We start from the raw sequence: 22,815 nt of genomic DNA, 5'->3' as shown, positions 1-22,815 counted from the left end.
AATAAAGCTTTAATAAAATAAGTAGTGTAAGTAGTATTTGTATAAGAAAATATGGTAAGAGACTAAAGCTGCTTCAAACACAAGTTCACAGACACAGTAAGAAGAGTTTAATCGTAGCAACATGTCATACAATAAATAAAAACTTTATGTGAATGCAGCAGGAGCATCGTTTGGAGCAACACCAACCAGAGAGAGAGAGAGAGAGAATGAAAAATAGCTGGTATTGATTCATAGCAGGTGCTGGCCTGTGATTTATTGACTTCTGTAACCTAACCCAAGCAGTGCTAAGGTGAAAGCTGCTCCCTCCTTTTTCTTTTTTTTCTTTTTCTTTTTTTTTTTTTAGCTCAGATGTCCTTTTTTTTTAAGAATGCAAACTTAAGCAGCAACGTCAGTTTTGATGCTGCACTTCATGTGCTTCATTGCTTGGCTGCTGTGATTGCAAGACACAATTAGCAAAAACCGGAATGCTTCAGAATGGGGTCGGGGAATTTAGGAATTGAGGTCGGACACGGGAGACGCTGTGGTGCGGATCAGGGTTGGGACTGCAACAGGAGCGTCGCAAGGAATTTACATCTGTTTCATCAACTGACAGTCTATTTTTTTTTTAATACATATGCAGCAGCTGTTACAGTCCGGTGTTACATGTTTGTTCAGCATTCATTCAGGACCCCAGTTACACATAGGTCTGTTTTCACAAATGAGATCCAGATCAGCACAGATAATAACGTCCATATAGTATTATCAGTTCGGTCTCAGTTGGGTAACAGCTCTGTAATGAGTAAAGGTGACAGTAATCTAAGAAGTAAAGTATGATCAGGTCAGTAAGTTCCACCCGTTTCATCCTCAGCACCTGCAACTTTTCTTTATCGCACCAGCGTCGCATCAAACTGTCGCTTGACGGACTCGGCGCAGCAGACAAGCACTCGACTAATCCTCTCACGCTGCTGCTGCTGCTGCTGCCGCCTCCTCTGACGCTGTAATCCTCCTTTGTTACACCTCATGCTCAGGTGTAAACCAGCCCGGGTGCTTAGTCATTCAAAGGTGCCATGATATTACAAGAGTTTTGCTCACATTAATCTCTGTCTGCATGTTGTGTGAGGCCTATCTGATTACTGCGTGAGTCATGCAGAGTTGGATTGCAGGGCCACAGCGTGACGGTAAACACTTACATAAAAGGAAAACTGCACTGGACTTTTTATTTATTTTTTTTTTAATTTTTAAAATTAAATTTAAATTTAAATTTATTTAACAACTGCCTTTTCCAGTAGTTTCATATCTCTTACAGGATAATTGAGTGACCAATAGATAAATATATCTATATATGGAGATAAGAGCTTTACAACTGTTCACTCCTCAGTTAAGCATTATCAGTGATATAAAACTCAGAACAGTAGCGGTTTAAACTGTGCTTCATAAATTGCAACCTAAATGTCTGTTGCAATCAACATTACAGATCTGGCTTGTTCCTTTCCAAATCTTTGAGGTCTTACATTAATGCCCTTAATTTACCCTGCAGCATTTCATGTGTGTGTACGGTCCAAACATGGCAACATGTGTGTAAATGCTAACGTTGTTGCTGGTTGTTCGTCCATAGAATCCGTATGGGACTGTAAATCAGCAGCCAGTTGGACAGAAGTGGGAGAAAACCAAATGCAGAAGCAGTTTTTTAAGCTGCACTGTGGTTCACTTTGGTTTCACCCCCTTCACACGCACACACACACAAACACAAACAGACAGAGCCTCCTGCTTCTCTCTCATCCTGCTGTATCTCTGTAGAAGATCTGAGCTGTAAACAGTCCTGTGAGGTTGAATGAGAGGGCAGACCCTTCTGTATGATGAGCTGGAGCTGCTGTTGGGATAAACACGTCTCTCCTGTTGAGCAGTAAAGATTTTCATATTAACCTTTTTGACCTTTTTATTTAATAAGAGGGCACGTCGCCTCCTGCTAACTTGCATTTACTGTCCGCTGCCTCCACCACTAGCTCTCTATGAATAATTGAAGTGCATCGAGGGGATCTGAATCAGCAGGTTTGAGTTCCCTAAATGCAGCGTGTGTGAAAAGGTTGTGGTATATCAGTACATGCATACAGTATGTGATGGTCAGAGGATGTGATGTGTGGGTATGATGACATGCACCAGACGTCAAAAGCCCCAACTCAAAACATACACATCTCTAGACAGTGCACACAGAGCCCTCCACTTGTTGGATTTTCCGCTGTTTTGCCCTCCATCTAAATCTCCATAATCCTGTTGATTCTAGCAAACCCTGCAGAGCTGTCCACTTAAAAGTTGTGTGCAACCACAACAGAGGCCTGGTTTTCATTGATAACACCAGTTGGGAGGCTTAAGAGGTGAGCGGTGTTGTGTACACCGTGTGGCGTCGATAAGTGTTGCATTAAAAGTCGGGGCTCTGCGAGTCAGTGAGTCAGTCAGTCAGCCAGCCAGACAAATGACGGCAACAAAGGTCCTGTGGGAATGAGGAAAAAGATCTCTTGTGTTTCTGTTTATAGCCGTCGCTGGATGTTGATACACACGATGGGGGAGACACTAAGTGTTCCGTATCCTAAAGCTGTTTCCAGTGTTTGCACGACACTGATCTTGACCTTCGTGTAGCTTAACAGTTGTTAGATTTTCTCACCGCGGTGGAACAGCTCCGACCGTACTATTTTAAAAACAGCCACCCTAAGTTAAGCTTGGGCGCGCTGTTTCAGGATTAAAAGGTTACAGACACTGTTACGTTGTCGAAGTTTGGGCCTGTGGAATCCTGACTGGTGCAGTATATCAAGAGAAAGCTGCATAAATAGACTTCCTGTGTTTTACCACTTAACCTCCGCTTTGTCATCACTTCACGGTTGCACAAAAAACTGTCAAATTAACAAGAATAATTAGTTCTTCTCGCAATAGGTAACCCATTGTATACTGACTATAAAACGCTGGGGTTCTCCTTTTTATTGTTGTTTAATCTGGGTTCTTGGCAGAATCCTGGAGTTATAGCTTCCTCTTCATTTATCTCTATAATCTCTGAACGGGAAGAGGGCGGTGCATATTTTAGTGCTGCACGCTCAGTGTTCACAGGTCAGTTTGCCGACATGAATCTTGTCACACCTTTCTTAGAAGGAAGTAAAAGTTGTTTGCTGAGGAAAAGTTCTTCCTCATGCATGCGAGTCGTAAAAAGTCCTTCCCTCCATCTTAAATACCAGTGCTCTTGTCATGGGGTCAAGCAGGTCAACTGATGTGTATTTTTACCTTCTCTGCAGATCAATATGGCTGAAACACACATGTGAAGATGCACTGCACTGCCTTTTTTATACAGTTACATCATTGTTCGTCCAAAACAAACATGCACTTTTTCATTTGCAGACTAATTACTCTGGTTTCTGTTTTCCTGAATAGTTTTACTGCTGACTTTATTTTCCCTCGAGACTAATAAAACCTATTGTCACTGCTGTGACAATGAAATATTCCGTCTAGGTATCTGACTTCCAGGTATTTCTTCGCAGAGGAAATGAGTGTTGTACGTAAAAACTCATTAAACAAAATATCCTTTGACAACAGAGCATGAGAAAACACCTTGTGTTCACCTATTTTACGTTTGCTTGATCCTGATAGATGTGTGACAACAGGCAGTGTGTACATGATGACTTGACTTCATGAAAACTGCATGATAAAATAAGATCTGCAACTGTCTGGCCTATTTCTTGCTTCAGGTTAATTCCTGCACAGACAATTTGAAGTTGCATACAGTACAACCTGACAGCACGTGTAACACCACAGTTTTTGATCGGCTCCGGTGCAGTAACTAGGATAATATCCAGAGGGATTCAAATGGCGTGTTGAAGTGAGGCAGGATTTGTCGCTCTCTAACTCGCCTCTTCCTCCTCACAGTTTCTCCAGCTGAGAGGATCAGGTTTATCCTGGGAGAGGAGGACGATGGCCCCCCGCCGCCTCAGCTCTTCACCGAGCTGGACGAGCTCCTGTCCGTGGACGGGCAGGAGATGGAGTGGAAGGAGACAGCCAGGTGAGTCCAGTGTCTTTAAAGCCAGGCAGTGCAATCCACTCTTTTTTTTTTTTTACATTAAGTGCCATGGGCAGTGTAGTCAAAAATTTCCTGCTTCACAATCCCAGTGCGGTCAGCGGAACACAGTCCCCTATGAATAATCACGTTTTGTGTGTGTAGGGAAATAGGCCGTACTCCAGTGAACTCCCAGTCTACTCTTATCTGATTGAGATCAGTAGTACCTGCTCTGTGAGAGCAGGAAGAGGCAGAAACTCCCACATGGTCAGAACAAGACGTAATGTTACAGCTGGCTTTTAGAGCACATTGAATTTGGGCATAGACTCTTTAATGGTTCCTTATGTCCACATGTAACATGTTTATCTTTTCCTTTTTTTTTATATTTTCGTTGTGATAAAAGAAGTTGTAATAAAACTGAGATAGCTTAAACTCACTTTAAAGAGGGAGTTACACAAAGAGGGAAGGTAAATGAACTCCTTGAGGTCGACATGGCCAGGCTCCTCTCCCAGTAAGATGTCTGGTCACAGGCGTGTGGACTGTCGCCAGGGGGATACTCTATCCCCGAAGGAAACCCCATCCTCAGGCCTCAGGAGAATGGCTCTTTGTAGACGTGACATGTGAGGCATTATTATTAAAAAGAATCCTTGTCCTGAGTCTTAGCTTCAAGACTAAAGCTATCCATGGTACTAACAAAGTCTTCTTTCTCTGATTGGGCCATGTGTGATCCGAGAGCTATGTAGGAATGTTGACATTGCAGTATGCCATGTCTTTTCTTACGTTTAGTGATTTTATATTTAATTTCTACACTCTCCTGCATCCCCTGTTCTTGCCTTGTGAAAAGTGACCAAGTCAAAACACAACAGGGTTATTTTAGTAAAGAAAGGAAAAACCCATCTTGTCTCCTTTTTTGTTCGTAGCCCATATTTGTTCATAAACTTTTATGAAGCCATTGTCATGTACGCTTATTTATTTATATATTCTGCAGTGACCTTTCAGGAGCCTGTGTGATGGAGGAGGGGGGGAAAAAAAAAGAAAAGATTATATACACACTCTGGTATCTGGGCTTTTTCTGCAACGCCACATTTGTTGGCAAGGTCCAGCACACTTGTGCAAAGTCCAGTACTGTAAATACATCTCAACGGTTCTCCCTCTGTCTTTTGTCCTCCTCCTCCTCTTGTCCAGATGGATCAAGTTTGAGGAGAAGGTGGAGAAGGGTGGCGAGCGCTGGAGTAAGCCTCATGTGGCCACGCTGTCCTTACACAGCTTGATGGAACTCAAAACGTGCATCGAGAAGGGCACGATCATGCTGGACCTGGAGGCCACCACGCTGCCGCAGGTTGTCGGTAAGTAAGCGCCGACTGCACCCAGGACGTCCGAAACGCCGGCGCATTCTTGGAGGGTTTTTTTTGAAGAACCTGAGGGACATCGCTTGGTCTTTATCTTCAATCTGTCCGTCCTTCTAACAGAGATGATCACCGACAGCCAGATCGAGACTGGTCAGTTGAGGGCGGACCTGAAGGAGAAGGTCGTGTACACGCTGCTACGGAAGCATCGCCACCAGACCAAGAAGTCCAACTTGCGCTCTCTTGCAGACATCGGCAAGAGTGTTTCCAGTGCTAGTAGGCTGTTTTCCAACCAGGAGAACGGTAATGAAAAACCTTTTCATTTATTTATATATATATATTCTTTAATCCCTCTTAACCCAAACCTTTTCACTTTTACTCTTTGTCTTCTCATATTTCATTTCTGATGTCAAACCCTAACACTAACTGCTGTTGTAAATTTTCTGTCCTAATACAACCTCTCACTTCTTTTCCTCCTTGTCTTTTTCTCCACCTTGTTTTCCTCCTCCCTTTTTTTTCCTTTTTCTGTTTTTCTTTTCTCTTTTTGGTCTATGCTGCCTCTGACTTCCCGCATCTGGGGATTTATAGCACGTAACCCCCAAGAGCACCCTGTGCCTTGTTTAACCCCACAAGACCCAGAGGAACCATGCGAGGTCATGAGGAGCTCCAGCATGGGATACCTCTGTAAGTGAGGTCACAGCAGCGTATTTGAAACATGCTCCCCATTCACTGTAAAACTTGCACTCATGGAACACAAAAAAAAAAAAAGTCCATTGTGTTAAAGAGCTGGATGTGCGTTTATTCAGCGCTCAGTGTAGAAACACACAAAGATACAATAGCCTCACTGAATAACTCCTGATGTATCTGACTGCATATTTATTTGGCAAGAGAAAGCTAAAATGCTGAAGACTCTGTTCTCTAACACTGTGGATGAGTAAGTGGATCGAATGGATTTCCAAAGTTTACATTCTCAGTAGTTGCCTCAGACCGCCATGTTTCCCAGCTCTCCTCTCTCTCTCTCTCTCTCTCTCTGGAGCGCCTGTATGAATGACCATCTGGCATTAGTCCTAAAGCTTAAGCCTCGCCACATTTAGCCCAGGTCCTGATGTTTCTGTCTGCATGTACTTTTCCTGATGCCTTTTTCTTCTCTTGGACTTGTCTTCTTCTTCCTTGGCCACCAATGTCTCATTTGAATGTCTGCAGTAATGTCTGTTTCCCAGGCCTCTAACAACAGCGTCTTACCTCTCTGCAGGTAGCCCAACCACTACCCATCGAAACCTCACCTCCAACAGCCTGAGCGACTTCTCTGACAAGCCAGAGAAGGATCAGGTAATATGTTTGCGTAGAGACGATGCGCAAGCTACCGTGCAGGCCGGTAGATGAGAATCCAGGCCTTCCATTCACAAAGCAGCACTATGCAGGGTCATGTGTTGGGCTGTGTGTGTGCATGAGCTTGTGAGCGTCACATACTGGTAGATAAGACCCCTGACTCTCTCCCTGCTCTGTGAAACAAAAGCTCACTGTCTCCTGTCTTTGTCGTGCGAGTTTCTATCATCGGCACATGCAGTTTCTCTCTCTCTCTCTCTCCCTCTCGCTCGCTCTCTCTCTCTCTGTCTCTCTTTGTCTGTCATGAGTCATGGATGAAGAAATTGGCTGTGTGCTCTACAGATGCACGGCACACAGACGAAAGATCACAAGCAGTTAAACTGTAACCACTGGATTTACGCTCCAGCAACAGTTAATGAAACTGTAGATTTGTCAGAATGGTCTGGCCTTTGACTTTACACCAAGGCCTCAGTTAATCATCACCTTGCAAGTGAGTTTTTGCAAGTTTAGTTTTTTTTTTTTTTTTGTTCCAAAATCAGATCAGTGTAGACTTTGCATGTCACTTGAGTGTAAGACTGTACATGCAGTTTCATACACTGTTGTAAAGTTTATTACGTGGCATAAAGTCAAGCTGCTGTTCAGCAAATAATTCTAGGAAAGGGCGGGAACTACCTGTTCTTACGTGCTTATAGAGTACCAACACCCCGTCAGTTTTCACCATGGTGCGGCCACATTTAAAAAACAAACCAAACATTTATTTGAGATGTCATCTATCATGTCATACTGTATATACTGTCATACTGTGTGCGCATGTCCTGCTTCTTAAATCTGTATCTTGCATCAAATAATTGGCATCCATTGTTACTAATTCTGCCTGACATTTTCATTCACTGACTCCGTTTCCTCACCTCTTTGTCTCAACAGCTGAAGAATAAGTTCATGAAAAAACTGCCCCGTGACGCGGAGGCATCAAACGTGCTGGTCGGAGAGGTAGATTTCCTGGAAACTCCCTTCGTGGCGTTTGTTCGTCTGCAGCAGGCCGTCATGCTGGGGGCTCTAACTGAGGTCCCTGTGCCCACGAGGTAGGAGCACACGGCATCTTTAACTGTAAAAGTACAACCGCCGCTCGGGTGATATCATGAGCAGCTACGCTGAAACAAGTTTCTCAGATTTGCAAATGTACCCTGATGTCTTGTTTTCTCGTTTTTGTTTTTCAGATTTCTCTTTGTGCTGCTGGGCCCCAAAGGCAAAGCAAAGTCCTATCATGAGATTGGAAGAGCCATCGCAACCCTGATGTCAGATGAGGCGAGTTATTACTATGCTAATTTCTTATTTTGTTCCTTTACTTTTTTCCACTGTTGAGTCTGAGCAGAGAGATCGACCTGGTTTTCATGGTAGATATAGTTGCATTAAGGGATTATGTTAATGTTAACCTCAAATAACAGCTTCTACATGAGCGTGAAATTCATTAACGACGATTAATGAGTTGTTTATTTAATGGGTTTTGTTTTGAATAGGACCGCCATAACACTTAATTGAATCTCACTGTTATCACGCCACAGATGACATCATCTTTAAGCCCAGACTGGTTGTGAACCTGGGATAATAATTTTGGAAGTTGCAAGTCTAGAAATGAAGGGTGCTGATACCTTTCTGCTCCGTCTACAGTCAGTAAATAATGACTAATAAACAAGTGTTGACCTATAAATTCAGTTGAAATAAATAAATACTTACTGAGGCGCAGCTGTGGTCCTCTTGAGCTAAATGCTCATGTCAAAATGCTAACATGCTCACAAGGAGAATGCTAACATGCTGGTAGCAGGTACAGGTATAAAAATGTTTACCATGTTAGCCATCTTAGTTTAGCGTGTTAGCATACTAACATTTGCTAATTGGCACCAAACACAAAGCACAGCTGAGGCTGATGGAAATGTCAGTAGCATGGACGTGTCTCTGCCGTATTTCATGAAAGTCCTTTTTTAGTAGTTTGCTGCTGTTTTTGTCAAAACCACAGACGGTAACCTCGAGGTGGAAAGTCAGGTGATCACCAAGGATTCATCCTCTCAGGGCCGCAAACGTCCGAACAAAATTTCACAGGAATCCATTAAATAGTTGTTGAAATATTTACGTGTGAGACAGTAAAACAATATTCATTATTTATAAGGTCAAACCGCAGTGATTAACTAGTGTGAGAGTGCCGTTCACCTACACCTCCTTCAGTGTTTGTCCTCTTGCCAGATCTCAGCTCTCTGGATATTGCTGTATTAATCATCACAGCAGTTGGTCTAGCCAGGCTGTTGGTAGTGACCAGCTCATAGCTTAACTGTTAAGCTGTGTGTTGAAGTTGTGATAGACACATTTTGCTTTGGTGTCAACAGAGTAAATCCCATACAATAAGCAAAACAATGTCTTTATTTAAACTCTGCGTTTTTATGTCTGTTACATCCTCTGTTATTTTCAGCTCCGTCTGCTTTGTGTCTCTGTTGTGTGTCTTCACTTCTCCCGACTAAACCTCCGTGTCGTCAGGAATGTTAACAAGCAGTTCATAATGTTCTTAACCCTGAGAGCACCTGGCCCGCAAATTCCCACAGGCCTCGGTATATCTCATATGTCAACAAAGCAGGATAGGAAGTGTTTTTCCAGGATTTCCTCAAGTTAAACTTTACCCCCTCTCCTGTCCTGTGACAGTTGTGTCGCATGTTTGTCAGATGTTTGTGTGTTTGAGTACCCAGGCCGTCCCGTAGGACTCTACCTGCCTGTTCCAGTGCTGCGAGGACACGTACAGATGCTGACACATTATTTATTTACATTGTGAAAGAGAGAGAATTCTTGGCTGTTGTCAGTAATGTAGTGTTGAGGTTTTTCAGTAATAGGCTGCACTCTGTGTCCCGGCAGTCAGAGGGTGAGAGGGCAGTTTTGTAGGGGGGGGTTCTCCAAAGCCAAATTGGCTGATTTACGAATAAGTCGGTTCTGTTTGTTTGTTTGTCGGCAGGTATTCCATGATATCGCCTACAAAGCGAAGGACAGGCAGGACCTGCTGGCTGGTATCGAGGAGTTCCTGGACGAGGTCATCGTCCTGCCTCCTGGCGAGTGGGACCCTGACATCAGGATAGAGCCACCCAAGTCTCTGCCCTCCTCGGACAAGAGGTCCGCTCTAATCCATGCACCCTAATCCAAATTAATGAAGTCACTGCACATGAATCTATTATAAATCCATCCAGTGTGTCACATGAACACACAGTATATTTCAGCATATTTCACAGAATTAATGGAAATTCTCCCTATTTTCTATTTTTTGTTTTATTTTTTCTACTTCAGCTACAAATGAGTTACTGGATGATGTAAAACCAAAACTACTGTTTTGCTTTTAGCTAAGCAAATGCCAAGCTTTTGTTGCACAAGTGGTGCAGAGTCATACAGTCAATAAACCGTCTAACTTCCATTATTGTAGCAAGTATTTACCTAACGTTTATCAACATAAGCAAACGTTAGCCGCAGTAAGATAGAGCTCATACCAGACCGAGTGAGGCTGTAGCAAAATCAGTGAGTGAATTAAATTGCTTATGAATTCATTGTTCATAAGATGATGATTGTTATGTCTCAAGTGTACACACACAAAATATCTATCCAGATTTAAAAATGTGGACTAAGCATAGTTACTGCACATGTGACACCAGGCACATCACAACACTCACCATATTAACCTGAAATTGATCCATTATGCCGGTATAGCATCTTTGAAAGTTATGAGTATTGTTTGTTCTTTATGTATTCTCTATATTTGTATGTATGTGACATGTTTCTATAAAATACACAATTTTTATTATTTGTATAAAATGTTTTTCTCTCATGTCTTACACGACATTGACACCACAAAAGAAGACCCACTGTCTTACTGACAGATTTCCTGCTAGTTTCTCTGTGTGTTTGAATGTATTGACAGTTCGTGGTACAACATTTTTTTGTTGTTGTTTTTTTTTTAAGGAAGAACATGTACGCTGGATTAGAGACTCCTCAGATGAATGGCGATACTCCTCACGATGCGGGACACGGTGGGGGAGGAGGTCACCAGGTCGGAGAGGAGCTTCAGCGCACGAGAAAGTAATTAATCACTTTCATAATTGAATATATTGTAGCTAAAGAAATCTGTATCATATCCTCAGGGATTGCAGATTCTAAATGAACATATTTATATATATATACTCTATAATAATAAAAAAAAGCTATACAAAGTCATGATCCTCATACTATTGCATGAACCTTGTAAATGAGTCAGTTTTTGAATCCTGATTATAATCCTGATGGCATGTGATTGTTGGCAATATGCACCATTGAGTCAAAATAATCACCTCCAGTCTTCCAGTAAGTATCCGATGAGGAAATGTTCCACACATAAAGAACAATGAAAGCAATTGACTACTGAGTCTCTTTTTGTTTTCCTTTTTATTCAGAACAAGTTTTTCTTTCTCAGTTATCTTTGCCAAAAATCTTTTCTTCCCACCTGCTGTACAACATGTGTCATTTATACAGCTGAATGAAAGATAAGAAGGATATGAAACTATGCCGCACCCACTGATTAGAACGGTTCTGTCTTTAAGGTTCTGCGGAGGTCTCATCCTGGATATCAAGCGAAAGCTGCCGTTTTTTGCCAGTGACTTCTATGACGCGCTACATATCCAGTCTCTGTCTGCCATCTTGTTCATCTACCTGGGCACAGTCACCAATGCGATCACATTTGGGGGCTTGCTCGGAGATGCTACGGACAACATGCAGGTAACCCCTCGCCACATTGTGGTGTTTTATTTTACTTTATTCACCGTGACGGAGGTTTCTTTCTGCACAGATATTGTGGTGCGCATTCAAACGGAAAAGCGCCACAGTTTCCTGTTCAACATGCACCAGCTTTGTCTTGCGTGTTGTGATTTGACTGCTGACACAGTTAAACCTGGTCCCTAAAAGTCCAACTCTGACCTAAATTTAACCACTCAGAGGAATTAGACCTGAAACCACATTGAACCAGTTTGGGTTCAGGCACTTACTCTTACACAGTAGTTGTGACTGGAAGCTCAAAGCCAGTCTCCACAGAGTGCATGTGAATATCTGCCTTTACATGACACCGTTTTTTTTACTTAGCTAAAATGAGGCAATTTGGTTCTAAATTTAAATATCTGTAAATGTCAAACATGACTTAAAACACAGTAATTAAACAACATAAACAAACGTTTAACACAGCGGTTCCCTTTGAAAACAAAGAAGTTAAATGAAGCCACCTGGAGCTTGTTGTTTCATCATTTCCACATAGACTCTAATGCTGAAGTCGGCTGTGTTTTACAGACGTGTGACTCTGAACCTTTATTTTGGTCACACACTGTGTGAAAGAAACAAGATTGACAAGCTGATAAATACTGGTGAATTGGCCTCTAATGCAAATATCTTTGCATAGCTGTGACTCGGTACTAAACAGAAGTGTAACATTGGTCTCTTCCTTTCCTCTTCTTTATATCCAAGCGGCACATTTTTGCCATAATATCCTATGTAAACTTTTTTTCAAAGCTCCCCATTTTAAGTAACAAACTAATGCACAACAAAAGGAGTTCACTTCAGCTGATAAGCCATGCTAATTTGGAGCTCAAAGGCTCATACTGCATCCATCTGTTGTACCTGCTGTTGACAGGACTGCATATGGAAGAGTTGTACAATTGTGCTATGATAGCATACACTGCTAGCTCCATCCACCCTTGTATCCCTGATAGCTGAGTGTATATAGCTCTCCAGTAACTTTGCTGCTTGCTTTAGCCTCTCCCCTGGCAAAGAGCTGCAGCCAAGCAGACCTGTAGAGCACCGGCCTCGGGGATTTGCCCGGGCTGTAAATAACCACAGATCCAGATTACTCAGCCACTGTAGCTCCGTCATGGCTGCGTTTCCAATGACCACTCCTCCCCACCCCCACCCCCACCTACCCCTCATAATGAGTGCAACGCCTCAATCCTGCATCACTTTTCCACTCTGGGAACGACAGAGGGAATCCCTGCCCTCAACCGAACCTTTCTCAGCAGGAGATTAACAGTGTAATTGTTAATTACTCATCTATCCACTGCATCTATTTAGCATTACACTAGTAAAATTCACAGGTGATATGACTGGAATTTAAACAGGCCCTTCCAGATGAGTCAGAACTATGGGTGTGTGACGTGTATAGACAAAACAACGTTTCAAAGAGTTAGCATAGTTATCTCATAGGTGTTAAAAGGCTCAAGAACAGTTCTGGATATAAATATGTAAAGGATATGTGTAATACTGATGAATGCAGTCATGCTCTCTCATCTCTTCTGTATATATTTCTTTAAGCTTAGCGTGCTCTGTGAGCTGCTTGTGAAGGCTCCATGTGTTTCTGTGTGTTGCAGGGAGTGTTGGAAAGCTTCCTGGGTACAGCACTGACAGGAGCAGTGTTCTGTCTGCTGGCGGGTCAGCCCCTCACTATTCTCAGCAGCACAGGCCCGGTGCTTGTCTTCGAAAGACTCCTCTTCCACTTCAGCAAGTGAGTAGTTTATCAAACTCAAATCAGTCACAAAATCAGCGATTATTAGAAAGGGTGAAGCAAAGTTCAAAAACAGCCTCAGTGTCCCGGGAGATATTTATAGAGCTGAGTTTTTCCCCAGAGGACAGATGCAGTTTGTGTGTTTACAGCAATTCGAACCCCCCCCTCCCCCAATAAAACATAATAAATACAAATGGATAATTCACATTTACAGCGGTGCTACGAGATTTGTTTATTTGAACAATCTCTCACTATAACTTTTTGTGCTTACTGTAAATCTGGTAGCAGTAACAGATTGTCCAGGCTACAGCTGCCAGCTGATTGTTTTCCCATTTGTTTTTGCTGTCAGCTTCCTGTCTCGATTGACTCGGGGTCAACACCTGCACCTCACCGACCCTCTGCAGAACTTAGATGAAGGGGAATGTATAATAAAGTTCATTAAACAGAAAGCACTACCTCCTCTAATAGTACCATCTATGGGGAAAATTAATTCAGTAACATTTTTGAAAACATTAAGTTTACTTTTTTCAATGCATCACTGCATATAATACCACTAATTGTGCCCTTGTTTGTGCAGATTAAACATATAATTTAACAACACGTGATGGATATTAAAGATTAGATGCTGACTTGTCCCTCCTCCTTCCACTGTACGCCCTTCCTCTCCCAGAGAGTGTCTTCTAGCATTACCAAACACCATGCTGATTATGTTCCATGATTAATTATTCACTCTCATTTAATTTTACACTGTGAGTGAAGAATGTTGTGGAGCCTCCGTGTCTCCTCCAAATGTTTCCATGCCTCAAGTCGGCGGCTGCTGAGTCAGTGGCAGCTGTTTGTGCGTCTACAGCTGCTGAATACGTACGAACCACAGGTGGATATTTAATATATGGTGAAAAGTCTGCTCACAGCTCGGCTTCAGAATCAATATTGTTTTGTTTTTTAAGGGCTTGAGAGCAAAACTAAGATTTATAAACCTTTTTTTACACCTGAACTTCACATAATTCAGGTTAGACAGGAGTGACTGAACGTACAGTGAATTGGAGGAATACATTTTGTTCACAAAAAAAAAACCCTCCTCTCTATGTGAATCTTCTCCTCAGAGACCACAACTTCGACTACCTTGAGTTCCGGCTGTGGATCGGCCTGTGGTCGGCTTTATTCTGTCTGGTGCTGGTCGCCACAGACGCCAGTTTCCTGGTGCAGTACTTCACGCGTTTCACCGAGGAAGGCTTCTCCGCCCTGATCAGCTTCATCTTCATCTACGACGCTTTCAAAAAGATGATAAAGCTGGCCCACCACAACCCAATCAACGCCGAATACAACTCCAACCTCGTCACTCAGTACGACTGCCGGTGCATGCCTGGTATGTTGTCTTCGCTTCATTTACTGCAGCAGGTTACAATGAGTTGCTGGAATGGTGAAGTAAGATGGATTACAGTAGGACTGTCACTATATCAAGTAACAGGGACAGTGTCTGGTACCAGCGCTCGGTCGTCTCCTCATTGTTGATTGTATCGGGGCGCCAGCAGAATCTCAGTATTACCAGTGATATCAGACAAGAGAAAGTGGAACACTCATATTTGGTTTTGTCCCATTTGGCAGAGATGTTGTTATTGAATGCCAAACAAAGCCTTTGACTTATTTTTCCCATGTTTACATTGGAGATAACGAATGATACTAGAATGTGTCAGCCCGTTGATACCACTGTTGACTTTCTCAACAGCCCTATCGGTTTCTGTGTCGCAAATTACTTGGCAGGATTGTTTGGGAGGGAGATGTTGACACAGATTTTGAAAATGGCAAATGTGATACAGCAAATAACGGCAGCTTGGTGATAAGATATTATTGTTTCTCTTCCTCAGGCAACTCATCAGAACTCCTTGATCTCTCCACCTCGACAAACAGTACTGATCTGGTATGGAGTGTCCTTGTTTTTTTGTGACATCCAGTAGCATGGAGTCCAGAGTTTAAAAACTGTTGCTTAATTCACTGTCACTATTTTTTCTCCAAATATCGTTAACTTGTTGGTTAAAGGAAACTCTTTGCCCTCGTCTCTCCAGCCAGCGAATGCCACCTGGGCGTCCCTGGACAGGGCGCAGTGTCTGAAGTATGGCGGCCAGCTGGTCGGAGAAGCCTGTGGCTACGTGCCTGACATCACCCTGATGTCCTTCATCTTGTTCTTTGGGACCTACACCTGCTCCATGTGTCTGAAGAAGTTCAAGACGAGCCGCTTCTTCCCCACCACAGTGAGTGACGCCACTTCTCGATGCATGTGCGGCACAGACGGGCAGTTTTCTTCTAACTCAAACAGCCAGTGACACAGTTGGCCTGAGTGAATTTTACAGATTTTTTTTTGTGGTGTTCACCAAATACATGCTCAGGTGTCAGTGAGATTCAATGTGGGGTCAGAAGTCACACCGTTTCAAGTTTGAGGCAAAGCGCTGGTGTATAGCTGAGGATGATGGGAATGTTACTTTTACAGACATTTGGTCATGAACGCTGGTACTGGACAAATTTAAAAACTTTGAGCCGATGATGAAAGTCAAGTTAAGGGTTATTACAATGTTTGTTTTGTTTCAAATAATTCGGCCTCTGGTCTAGTTTAAAACCTGTTTACCGTTGTTAGTCACTACCTGCTGAACAACTCTGTTTACTTACCAGAAATTGCAGTAACTGCACTTTCAGTCATAGATGCACACAGTCAGCAAGGTGATATCTGGCACTGTTTGTCAAAACAAACACATGGTTTAACAGGGTGTAGGTCATTGTCATTGTCAAGCGCATGGAAAAAAAAAATTCTCTACAACCTGTATTTCCTTCTGGTGTAAATGTTTCCTCCTTCTAGGTGAGGAAGCTCATCAGTGACTTTGCGATCATCTTGACCATTCTCCTCTTCTGCGGCGTGGACGCCTTGGTCGGTGTGGACACTCCAAAGCTCATAGTGCCAAGTGAATTCAAGGTAAATACCACAGATTGCAGAACTTCTAATAGAAAATAGAAATATGAACATCTACAAGAAGGAAAGTCATTATTCCACCGTGTGCTTGAAACCATTGCATTGAATTGTTTTTAGTTGAATGATGGTGGTCACCCAGGTGCGGTTTCCTCTAATTACACAGATAATGATGCATGTTTCTGCTAGAAAGCCTCTGTAATTCTTTGAAATCCCAGCATAATGCTTTCTTTGTGGTTACCCTTGTAAGCGATACATATTACCTGAAACTGAGATTGCTAAGCTCAAATGTTCCTCAGCTGGTGTTAAGACCCCCCCCCCCCCCCCCCCCCCCCTGCCTCTGACACAGAGAAAGGGAGTGATGGGGTAGAGGAGCGGGCACCTGCATCAAATAACAACTTGATTATAGGTGATGTGAGAACACAGATGGTCTTATAATTGCAAGTACAGAGCCAGCTTTGTTTGACCACAGAGCCTTAATTCACAGATTTCTGTCATGTGATGATGCTCCAGAAATTTCAGACCGTTCAGTGTTAAGACTTACTGAGTGTAATGGAGTAACTGCTTCAAATTGGGGCTCTTTTCTGTTCTATTTGATATGTTATCCACGTCTCAGAGATCTGGACTGTGTTAATGCAGGAATAAAATGTGCAGTGAAGTGTCTCCATGTCGAGGGGTCTGGCTTTCTTTAACAGTCTTGTTCCTGTTATTTTTGTCTAGCCCACGAGTCCACTGAGGAGCTGGTTTATTCCTCCTTTTGGAGGGAACCCTTGGTGGGTGTACCTGGCAGCCGCACTCCCCGCTCTGCTCGTCACCATTCTGATATTTATGGATCAGCAGATCACCGCTGTGATCGTCAACAGGAAAGAGCACAAACTCAAGGTTGGTGCACCTCCTAAGAGTTGAATTAATTAAGTTTTTTTTTTTCCCATTTATTTTATACAAAACAAGGACTCTACAGAAAACTAAAAATAAAGAGTGCAGGAAATGACCTCGGTGACCATGGTATCTGTGCGGGAATCTCTCCTCTTGTGGTTTTTATTCTGATCAGCGTATTCTTCTTCTCTGCTGTCTGTCCTCGCGTCTCCTCTCAGAAAGGGGCAGGGTATCACTTGGACCTGTTCTGGGTGGCCATCCTGATGATCATCTGCTCTTTCATGGGCCTGCCGTGGTACGTGGCCGCCACTGTCATCTCCATCGCCCACATTGACTCTCTGAAAATGGAGACCCAGACGTCAGCCCCCGGGGAGCAGCCTAAATTCCTGGGTGTCAGGTGAGTTAACGGCTCATAGACGGAGTATCTACGTCATTGAAGAATTAAATAGTTTACATGACGGACCAGAGCAGAGGTTTCTTCTCCTTTCTCTATTTTCCCAGAGTTCTGTTGGCTTTTAACTGTGCCAGGTAGTTAATTGCATTCATTTTGGATCCCAGGTGTGAATAAATCTCTTAGCAAGTGGATAGAAGGCAGACTAGTGTTTAGGACCATGGGCCACAGAAAGAATCAGAAGTTGACAAGCACACAGAAATGATGAGATTTATAGAACTGCACCTGCACACTGATCCACAAGCCTCATTCCTTCCTGTCACACTCCCATAAATTGTCGATCCAGAGCCCTTTTATCTTTTGTTGTGCACAAAGAAAAGCAGTTAAATTGTTTTCCAATAAGAAAAAAAAAAAGGGAAAGCCAAAAATAAGCAATCTCACTTGATCAATCAGGAATTAGGCAATCAGAAAGGAGAGAAACAGTAGGACACAAAAAGAGAGAAAAAACAATCTGAAAAGCAGAAATGGGGGGAAAAATTTATGCAGTTCCCTTTTCATTCATTTATTTCAGAGATAACAGTTTCTCTGACAAAAATGTGTCATTGATTGATCGATTAATCTTGTGTTTTTCCTCTTCCCCCCTCAACCCAGGGAGCAAAGAGTCACCGGTATCTTTGTGTTCCTCCTCACGGGACTCTCTGTCTTCATGGCCCCTATCCTCAAGGTGTAGTGCTCCAGCTTCTTAATTCTTCCATGGAAACATGGATTACTGTCCTCCTCTTTTAGGACAAACTCCTGTCACCCCTCAGAAAATGTAAAATAACTTCAAATCTTTGATTCATCCGATTAGGAACTCCCATAGTTGAAGTAATGCGATGTGAAATAAGCATGTTCATCAGGGCTTAAGCTCCGATTGCAGCTGAGTGCCTTCTTGAGTTTCCATTCCCTCATTAAGCTGCCAAATTAGAAAAAAAAAAGAGTGAAGTCACTGAGTGCAGGTTGGTGGAGCTGCTGCTCCCCCTTGTGGACATTTTCTATACTGTGGTCCCACACTGTGTCACTTACCACATTGTCTTGTCATCTGTTAAACTGTAGTGACATTTGAAAAGATGCAAAATGATCATTGATGACTTTTCATCACTTGATCGTCTTCCGTTGCCTCTTTATTTAGGTGGCAAATTTCTACACTAGCTTGCCAGATTGTAGTGGTTTTATTTTTCCCTCTGCTCTAAAGTTATACTCTGTGGCTAATACTGGGCAAGTAGTTACTAAACCTGCAGCAGCGGCAGCCAAGTGACTGCTCACACTGATGTGTCCGCTAAAAGACTGTTCTCAGAAAAGCTGCTTGCGGACTATTTTTAACTGAGCACTGATGCTAAAAATAAACATTCTCATTGCATCTCTTGAATTTTCGTGTTTTTAGAGTTTATGTAAACCTGCACTTACATTAGCACAGCCAGCCAGTCACACCATGGCATTAATACCTTTTTTATATTGTGCTCTGTGTCCTTCAGTTCATTCCCATGCCTGTGCTCTATGGTGTGTTCCTCTATATGGGTGTGGCGTCACTCAACGGTGTCCAGGTGAGTAAGTCTGACCTTTACAGTACCTGCTGGGCTCATTACATTTTTACTAATTGAATAAGTAATTACAGAACTAGTTACTCAACAGCAAAAGTAATTAGTTACATTACTTTTAAAACAACTTTAATTCCTCCACAGCAGCACCTCACATCTTTTTGTATTTAACACGTAGAAATAAAAAGCAGTCAGACTATGTTTGGTTAGTATGTACTGGCCATCAACAGGTAATGTAAGCTGAGCCCACTCCTGTTCACACCCCCTCCAAACTCTGAACAAGCCACAAACTAAAAAGATAATGAGTTTATATGAAATGGAAGATGTCTGCAGCGTCTTATATAAATGACACAATTATTGCTCAACTTCTGGCTGACCCTTGTCCCCTCCCTTGACCTGTTTGTCTGTATCAGTTCATGGACCGTCTGCAGCTGCTCCTGATGCCAGCCAAGCACCAGCCGGACCTGATCTACCTGCGACACGTCCCCCAGAGGCGCATCCACCTCTTCACCTTCATCCAGGGCCTGTGTTTGGCCCTGCTCTGGATCCTCAAGTCTACCGTGGCTGCCATCGTCTTCCCCGTCATGGTGAGACATTGCTGCGGTCACTGATGCAGCTCGAACACAAGCGCGCAGAAATCGATACTGGAGCCTGAAAGCTAATCAAACTATTTCTCTGTTTATAGATCTTGGCTTTGGTCGCAGTGCGCAAGGCCATGGACTACGTGTTCTCCCAGCACGACCTCAGCTACCTGGATGACGTCATTCCAGAGAAGGACAAGAAGAAGAAAGAGGACGAGAAGAAAAAGAAAAACAAGAAAAAGGGAAGCATCGACAGTGAAATTGAATTTGTAAGTAAACCACACTTTCAACCTAAACATTTAAATGTCCATATGTTTCCTTATGTGTCCGGTGCTGTCATGTGATTGTCTACAGCCTCATGTAGATCCTCACCTTTTTAAAGAAATCCATGTGTTAACATTCATCCTTCCCTCCTCCCACAGTCTGACTACCCCTACCATCAAAATGTCCCCAGTATAAAAATCTCTATGGATATGATGGAAAAGGAGCCCATGTTGGGGGATAAATCTTTGGATAGTGAGTACTAGCCAGCGTTCGCTTTGCTATCGCACCAAGGGCCGCTTGAACTACTTTACTTCTAACGGCTTCATGCTCTCATTTTCTCCTGTCGTACTAGTCTTCCTTGCATGCACTTCAACATCAATTTAACATCTTAAAAGATCAATACGCTTTTCTGACTTAATGATGCTCTAACCACCCAGTTTGAACTGTTGAAGTTTACCAGTCTGCAATACTCCGCCCTAAAAGCAGCTTTGTTGGTGCTTGCCGCCGTTTCTTATTCTCTTCTTTCCTGCTGGTGCATTTGAAAGATGTTTCTGAAGTATGTTTTTAAAATGTTTTCTTTCTGTTCTTTTCCCCCCAGGAGATCAATCCCAGACTTTCCTTAACCCGCATTCGTCGTGCTGAGCATTACTTTGAGTCTTCCACAGTGGCTGAGTAAGTGAGTACAAGCTGGCGTTCTCTTCTTATGTTCTCTGAAAGTAAATGCAAAAGTAATTCATAGGCCTGCTTCATGATTCCGAGTTCATCCAGACATCACCTTTATGTTGCACCATCTCCTCCTCTTTCAGTCTTGACAGAGGATCATACATAAAAGGTTTGCCTCAAATTCGAATAGGCCGGGACTCCGAGGATAACGGTTTCTTCTGGAAGAAGGGCTCTGAAACTGATCTGTGAATGAATCGTCCAAAAGTAGAGCAGAACCAACACAACCATCCTCTTTTGTACTTTTGTACCGCTTCATAACGGTATTTTTTTAATATTATTCCTCATGTGAGGATTTGAATCAGAACGGCTGGAAGTATTTGTCTTAAAACTGAAACACTTTGGTGGTACTGAATTTGAATGAAGGCTGACACAAGATCCGTTTGACTGTTTGTCATCTGCGTGATTTCCTGCAGAAAACAAAAGGGCTACTTGAGGTCATCTGTATGCAGTTTGTATGGGACATTAATATTTTATTAATGTGTACACTAATAATTTATTAGGCTTCCAGCTAAAGTCACAGAGGTCCAGGATACAGTAGGTTTGTAGAATACATATGGCTTGACATCATACACACCAGTTTTACCAAACAATCAGTCTCTTTTCTGATAGTACTGTTTTTATAGAAGTTATTTCTTAATGTTCCTTGTAGGTTTTAAGTCATAACTCTTTTTAAGAGTAAAACATAGCGGAGGTACTGCATTTGGAGGCGAGAACTGGGGATACACACGAGAAATCCTCCTTTTACTTGTAGTGAACAAAAGGGCTATGAAAGGTCATCTGTGCACAGTCATGAGCGGACATTAATTTTGTATTTATGGGCATATTATATAGATATATTATTTATCAAGCATCCATCTAAAGCTGCATATTCATAAAACACATCCAGAAGATAATGCAAGAATACTAAGTTTGTTGCATGTAAAGAAGTAAATGGTTCAACACCATACAGACTGGAACTCCTTTTTTTTTTTTTTATATATTTATTATATTTAAACTCTCAGCAAAATAATTTGCTGTTCGAATCTAAAGTATGGCTTTACCATTTAACTTCCCCATTTGTGCAAATTCCTTGTGGTCTGAATCCACTCAGCTGTCATTTCCCTGTTTTAGGGAGTTAGACATATTGTACCAGTATGTAGCTCTACCTCTTATTTTCTAGCTGCCAGGCATTATATATTAAAAACATCTGTTGTGCAATTATTTGTGATCAAACACTGATTTTTTTTTTTTTTTTTTTTTTTTTTTTTTAATCAACTGGCAGTGCATAGCATCTTTGAATCTTCATGTTCAGTTCCTTTTTGTTCTCTGACACTTAAGATATTGTATTTTTGTTTTTTTTCGTTTGTCTGTTAAATAATTATGTATGATTTTACAGTGTTTTAAAGGGTAATTCCACCAAAATTACATTTTAGGTTTTTCAATCAAAAAGCAAAACGATTCATAATTGTTTTAACTATCGTGACACATAAAGGGTAAATAAGACATAAAATAGAATTATCTGGTAATAAAACTTTTGTTTTTTTCTTTTTTGTTTCATGTACAAACGTTAGTGAAGTGATAGCCTGTCCCTCATTTAACCCATTTGAATGAATGCAGTTTAATGTTCTCACACACCTGACCATTAACTTAACCCCTAAAAGTCTATTTGAGTTGAATTTTCCTTTAAAATGTGATCATATTTAAAAGCCGATAATGTGATAAATTTTCAGTCTTTGAGTATATTTTTTATTTTTAAATGATGTATGTGTTTTGTTTTTTTTTTGTTTGTTTTTTTATGAAAATCAACAATCACTGTGAGGCAATGCAATGTTGTGACTTCAAGTCCTGGAAGAACTACTGCTTTATAGTGTACAGAGAAACAAGTGCTTCATTTTAAAACAGGCATCATCATCATCTAAATTCCATGTAGTGACAGTTTGATGAGCAGTGAAATGCACCTGTCTTTAATTTTGTAATATTGTTTAAATGTTTTTATCGTGTTTTTCTTGCTGATCGAAGTAAACACTGTAAGTAATTCAGTAAATTTAAGACATTATTGCATATTTGAATTTAATGCATCTCAATCCTTTGAAATGTACATATTCCTTTTTGAAGAGAAGGACGCACACAATCAGCACTGTCTTTTGATTTTAAGTGCAAATAAGGGCTTTAATACATTCTTTAAAAATCACATCAAGAGGTGTCAATGTGACATACAAGACTGTTAAAGTTGCTTTGAACCAAAA

At 41.9% G+C, this 22,815-nt stretch overlaps 1 protein-coding gene across 2 annotated transcripts in view; it reads left to right on the top strand.

Moving 5' to 3' along the window:
* Positions 1 to 22,463, top strand: part of LOC111220808 (electrogenic sodium bicarbonate cotransporter 1-like) — a 29,611-nt gene extending 7,148 nt beyond the window's left edge. Inside the window, exons 4-26 of one of the 2 annotated variants that reach the window (XM_022744038.1) lie at positions 3,886 to 4,018; positions 5,198 to 5,358; positions 5,482 to 5,661; positions 6,611 to 6,687; positions 7,609 to 7,766; positions 7,902 to 7,989; positions 9,677 to 9,831; positions 10,669 to 10,785; positions 11,283 to 11,457; positions 13,089 to 13,222; positions 14,326 to 14,588; positions 15,088 to 15,140; positions 15,286 to 15,471; positions 16,071 to 16,184; positions 16,899 to 17,060; positions 17,273 to 17,451; positions 18,097 to 18,169; positions 18,960 to 19,028; positions 19,436 to 19,609; positions 19,708 to 19,872; positions 20,026 to 20,119; positions 20,466 to 20,539; positions 20,674 to 22,463. In XM_022744038.1, coding sequence (XP_022599759.1) covers positions 3,886 to 4,018; positions 5,198 to 5,358; positions 5,482 to 5,661; positions 6,611 to 6,687; positions 7,609 to 7,766; positions 7,902 to 7,989; positions 9,677 to 9,831; positions 10,669 to 10,785; positions 11,283 to 11,457; positions 13,089 to 13,222; positions 14,326 to 14,588; positions 15,088 to 15,140; positions 15,286 to 15,471; positions 16,071 to 16,184; positions 16,899 to 17,060; positions 17,273 to 17,451; positions 18,097 to 18,169; positions 18,960 to 19,028; positions 19,436 to 19,609; positions 19,708 to 19,872; positions 20,026 to 20,119; positions 20,466 to 20,509 — 2,954 coding nt within the window. In that variant the 3' untranslated portion in view covers positions 20,510 to 20,539; positions 20,674 to 22,463. Of the gene's footprint in view, positions 1 to 3,885; positions 4,019 to 5,197; positions 5,359 to 5,481; positions 5,662 to 6,610; positions 6,688 to 7,608; positions 7,767 to 7,901; positions 7,990 to 9,676; positions 9,832 to 10,668; positions 10,786 to 11,282; positions 11,458 to 13,088; positions 13,223 to 14,325; positions 14,589 to 15,087; positions 15,141 to 15,285; positions 15,472 to 16,070; positions 16,185 to 16,898; positions 17,061 to 17,272; positions 17,452 to 18,096; positions 18,170 to 18,959; positions 19,029 to 19,435; positions 19,610 to 19,707; positions 19,873 to 20,025; positions 20,120 to 20,465; positions 20,544 to 20,673 lie in introns of both variants that reach the window. The other variant, XM_022744036.1, reaches the window with a different exon arrangement.
* The last annotated feature ends 352 nt before the right edge of the window (positions 22,464 to 22,815 follow it).

Source organism: Seriola dumerili, unplaced genomic scaffold, assembly GCF_002260705.1.
Source record: "Seriola dumerili isolate Sdu_G_001 unplaced genomic scaffold, Sdu_1.0 BDQW01000074.1, whole genome shotgun sequence".
Lineage (NCBI taxonomy): Eukaryota > Metazoa > Chordata > Actinopteri > Carangiformes > Carangidae > Seriola > Seriola dumerili.
The sequence above is the reverse complement of the archived record's forward strand: the minus strand, read 5'-3'. Positions and strand labels throughout refer to the sequence as shown.